Source organism: Brachypodium distachyon, chromosome 1 (genome assembly GCF_000005505.3).
Source record: "Brachypodium distachyon strain Bd21 chromosome 1, Brachypodium_distachyon_v3.0, whole genome shotgun sequence".
NCBI lineage: Eukaryota > Viridiplantae > Streptophyta > Magnoliopsida > Poales > Poaceae > Brachypodium > Brachypodium distachyon.
Window position 1 is genome coordinate 55,544,955 of NC_016131.3, and position 4,654 is coordinate 55,549,608.

Sequence of the window (4,654 nt, forward strand, 5' to 3'; positions counted from 1 at the left end):
CTCTTAAAAAAACGTGGACAAGATATGAACAAAACCTTCTCAAACCTGCAGCAAGAACACAACAATCATTGAAAACAGCGCGGCCCCGCGTAGTAGCAGAGGGCCCATCATCTAGCAATAGTCTCAATCAATTGCATATTATCTTGAGTCCATTACAACCGAAAAACAATAGGTCTATCGGTGTAAAACCCATGGCAGCTTTCCGTTTCAGGCCTCCTTTGATTCAAAGGATTTTCATATGAATTTTGAAAGCTTGAAATCCTTAGAAACTTTTCCTATTCGTAGAATTAAATCAAATATGAACTTTTTCTAAGGATTCATTTGTACTACATTCCATAGGAAAATTTACATCCACTCCAACCTCTTGGAAAAAATCCTTTGGTCCAATCAAACAAATTTTGATGCAAACAAATTCCTACAGAGCTCAAGTGGACATGACATTGCAATTCTACATTTTTCCTATTCTTTTGCTTTTCCAGTGCTACGAATAAAAGAGGCCCTCAAGTGTGTCGATCTTCTACTTGTATTTTTTTTATCGCTAAACCGTACAAAAGCAGCTGGATCTTTGTTTTAAGAAAAAGAGAAAATAAATAAGAAAACTTAGATATCTATAGGTCCACACTCCATGTAGAGGCCGTCGTCGAAGAAGATCCAGCCGAAGGCGACCCAACAAATGAAGAACTGGCACGCGTATACGAGAAGGCGACCAGCGAACTCCTCGTGCACGCCCGCCACCAAGGCCACCGTCACGACGGGGAGGACCATCACCACAACCGAGATAAGGAGCTGCAAAATACGAGTACGCTCATGGTTGATTATACTGTATGGGATTCACATGAATATATATATACACACACATGCCCGGCCGGCCACTGTATGTCTAGAAGCTGCAGCCGAATACCGTATATACGTACCTTGATGATCAAGCCGGTTCTGCCACAATGGACGACCTGGGGGCCGTCAAGATCATCCACCTGAGGAGCTGCTGGCAGAGCCGGAGGAACCGCGGGCCGCCGGAGCACGGGTGGTGGCCAGAGAGGGGTCGGCGCCGGCGCCGGCGCCGGCGGTTGGTCGTCGACGATGTGGATGACGAACTCGGGCTCTTTATCCGGGCGGTCATCGTTGTCGGAGTCGGAGACCGCAGGGGCGCGGTCCGGCCGTGAGCTCACCTCTACGGCGGCCGCCATCGATCGCGCGATAGTAGACCAAATCCAAGTACGGGCTTTGCTTAGTTTTATTGCCACCTGGCCACCTTTACTTGATTGCTAGACGGCTTGCTAATTGGTATACGAATACGATAGAAGTATGTACAACCAGCCGTTCCTGTCTCAAAACGGACTTGGGGAAGTTGGAAGCTGGGAGGCTTCCGAACACACCACAGGCCACAGCCCAATAGCCCAGCCAATTTTCTCAAAAATAAATAAATATCGTACCCCCGTCCGATTCCCGCAACCACGAGCACCTCTCTCTCGCGCGCGCAGTCTCGCGTCTGCGTCCTCTCCCGATTCCCAAATTCCCAAATTCTTCTTCTGAAAGAACCCTAGCCGCCAGCCACTCCGACGGACGACAGCGCGACGCCGCCTCGCCAACTCCAGCAACCGCCGGTGGCGCCACGCAGACGGCCGTTCCCTCTGACCCCGAGCTTCATTCTCTCCCGGTTCGACGATCCCTAGCCGCCAGGTCGGCGTCTCTTGCAGGAATCGTCGGCCGGCACCCGGCGGGAAGAACCCTCCTCCCCCGGATCTCTCCCCTTCGTCAAAGTCACAGCTCACGAGCCCCTGTCTTCATCTCTCGGGCCCCGGCGGCTGACGGGACGACCCAGGCAGACGGCTTCGGTTTGTCGTCCTCTGTTAGCATCTTTGCCACTGTAATTCTACTCTTCTGCAATCGTTGGCCATCATATTTGAAGGTATGACCTTGTTTTGATCCAGCGATTAGTTTAAATCTCATTTGTTTTTAGAATTTCAATTTCTAGATTGTACAGGTAGATCTGCTATAACATAAACCTGAAATGAACAGTTAGTTTATCCCGTTGCATTGTAGTATCTACCTTTCAGATAATGGCGTCGGAGAACGAGCGTCTCTCGGTTGCCGTTATGGCGGAAGACGCTGCCGATAGGGCCAAGAGGCTGATCCTCGCTCTCTATCAGTATGAAAACATTCTCGGTGCTGAGGTTGTAGCGAATGCTGTGACTGATGGCGCAAGGCTTGGCCTCATTGATGACGCAGTAGCTGGTCAGCTTACCACTATGAGCCGTAGTGACGCTGATATGTACGTTTCTGCTGCCGCCTCAGGTGCCGTGGCGGCCGTACTTCAAGCCATGGCTAATAGCCTTTCAGAAATTGGGATCAAAACTAACGTAAGTACATAAATTTAATTGATTTTTCTGAAGTTATGATTATTAATTCTGATTTTATGAATCCTAAAAAGGTTACATAAATCATTTATATTACAATAATTGTGGATTTTATCTGTAGCACGGATCATTTACTGCACACCGGGTCAAGCATGATGAAATTAATGTGGCTGCTGCCACCGGTATACAGGTAAGAGACAATACAACCATTTCTTTGATTATTCTTTAATACATTTAATGTTATCTTCTATTTTTTTTCATGAATACAATCCATACATTATATGTATGGATTTAACATCTTACATGAAAAGTGGAATCTATATTCACTTATGGACATTAAAAAAAACGTGAGCTAGTATTCTGAGTTAGGATTCTCTTAAGGGATTTTCATAAAATGCATTTAAGTGGATGTTTTTACCTCATCTGTTTATTTAAGGTCTAGTGGATCGTATTGAAAGTTTTCGTGTTTGCACTGAATAGAGGTTTTCACCTAATATATCGCCTTCAATTACACTAGTTTTTGTAAAATAATTATGATTATCATGTTGAGAAAGTTACTACAAAATACTTTCAATAAATTGTGAGATGTGGATCTTATATATTCATTCATCGTAACCTCTAAGTTACAGTGAAGACCATGTAAAATCTTGACTTTTAAGTAATTTTAATTTTTTTATTCATGTACATTACTTCATTTTGTTTATTTAGTATGGAATTTAGTGCTACATTTTTGGTATAGATACTGGTTAAACCTAGTTTTTTTAATATAAATATTTTTGATGTTTCATAATGTATTCATGTCTTTTAATTGTGTCTACACACTCATAGACTAATAACCTAATATAATATATACACATACACACATACCAATTTGAATTACTCACAATGAATAATCTATCTTCAATATGTAAAAAGCTAATCGGAATTGTATATTGTATCTTATTGTTATTTCACTTTTGCAGAGAAACAACTCCTTGTTTAGCTACTTCATTCTGGCATTTTCTGTGGTGATGGCTATCGTTTCAGTATTTGTTGTTGTCTTTAGAGCTGTTTAGTAAGGCGGCCGTTTGAAAGGGAAACATTGCCCCTGTATGGGTTTTGATGAATGATGACAACATGGTTGAGGAACTAATGAGTTACACGGAGTGTTTCAGGTTTTAGTTTCTCATAAGAGTTGGTTTAACCAGCAGTTATGACCCCTAAAAATTGAAGTATTGGTACTGGCTTGAAGTATGAAGAACGGTGAAGAACATGAAGAGTACCATTCTTCATAGGTCTTTTCGTAGCTTTTCCTTCACTTGAGTATAGGAACGCCGTACTATTAAGGGGGATTTGAAGTGTGGAGCTGGTTCAGGTGAAATCTATTCTTCATGTTCAGCTTAGGCGAAAACCATTTTCTGTGTGAGTGTTTTTCGTCGGAGTGAAGAATGAAGCATTTCAGACTTCACAGAAACTTCCGCGTGAAGTCTTCACTCTGATTTCAAATGTGTTTAAAAAACTGTCGCTTTCGTGCTTGACCACCTAATCTAACCGTTGTGAGACAAAGCGATGAAGTGTGAGCTGGAGTCTTAGGAATCACTTTATCCAACGAGTCACAACGGCTAGATCAGCCGTGGCCAAGGCTATATAAGATGACCCACTCCGAAGGAGTTCGGTGGTGATCCCTGGTGAATTGTTTTGAAGAACACTTGATAAAACCCTTAGATCTGAACTGAGCGTGAAGAATGGGATCCGCTCTCTAGCCGATCACTTGAAGCTTGTTACTCTTGGTGATTGGCATCACCTAGACGGCTAGGAGTCAGTGTTGAAGAGCAATCGAAGATTGTGATTTGCCATCAACCAGTCTGTGAAGGTCCGGAGATCATCTTCAGATCTACCACGAGTAACTGGGCGAGACTTAGGTCTTAGCTCAAGAGGTTTGGGTGGACTTGTGTGTCCGCGAGTCTTTGTGACTCAGTCCCCTCAACGGAGACGTAAGATTGTGCCAACAATTTGAACTTCGGAAAACAAATCCCTATGTTTTCAGTCCTGGTGATTTCGTTCCTCAACCTTTTACTCTCTGTTGAAGTATAACTGATTCATTGTGTTATGTCTTCATTGTTGCTGCTATAAGCTTATTCAATTTTTCTTCCTTCCGCTGCTACTCTTAAATTGCTAAGTGTAATTCCTATTGTTGAAGTACTGTGACTGTCTTCAGTCTTCATATTTTGAAGAAAGAATTAAAACTGGTCACATTCATCCTCCATCTGTGACGTACTCGATCTTTCATCGTTTAGTAATATATGTTGTTTAATACT

The 4,654-nt window shown here is 43.0% G+C and overlaps 1 protein-coding gene across 3 annotated transcripts; it reads left to right on the forward strand.

Moving 5' to 3' along the window:
- Window positions 1-1,435: 1,435 nt before the first annotated feature.
- On the forward strand, window positions 1,436-3,523 carry LOC100829157. 3 transcript variants are annotated; one of them, XM_010230038.3, is made up of 4 exons: window positions 1,436-1,909; window positions 2,044-2,360; window positions 2,479-2,547; window positions 3,320-3,523. In XM_010230038.3, exons 2-4 carry the CDS (start codon window positions 2,061-2,063, stop codon window positions 3,410-3,412), a joined length of 462 nt encoding a protein of 153 aa, XP_010228340.1. In that variant the 5' UTR covers window positions 1,436-1,909; window positions 2,044-2,060; the 3' UTR covers window positions 3,413-3,523. The 3 variants fall into 3 exon arrangements, with proteins under 3 accessions (XP_010228340.1, XP_010228341.1, XP_003561394.1); XM_010230039.3 differs by having other exon boundaries at window positions 2,058-2,360; XM_003561346.4 differs by having other exon boundaries at window positions 1,436-2,360.
- Window positions 3,524-4,654: the final 1,131 nt, after the last annotated feature.

What these genes read in the sequence shown, in the direction of transcription:
- LOC100829157 (XM_003561346.4), top strand. Translation starts at nt 2,061, where the DNA reads ATGGCGTCGGAGAACGAGCGTCTCTCGGTTGCCGTTATGGCGGAAGAC. An exon ending in AAATTGGGATCAAAACTAAC is followed by an intron (nt 2,361 to 2,478) that starts GTAAGTACATAA and finishes TTTTATCTGTAG; the next exon opens with CACGGATCATTTACTGCACA. An exon ending in CTGCTGCCACCGGTATACAG is followed by an intron (nt 2,548 to 3,319) that starts GTAAGAGACAAT and finishes TCACTTTTGCAG; the next exon opens with AGAAACAACTCCTTGTTTAG.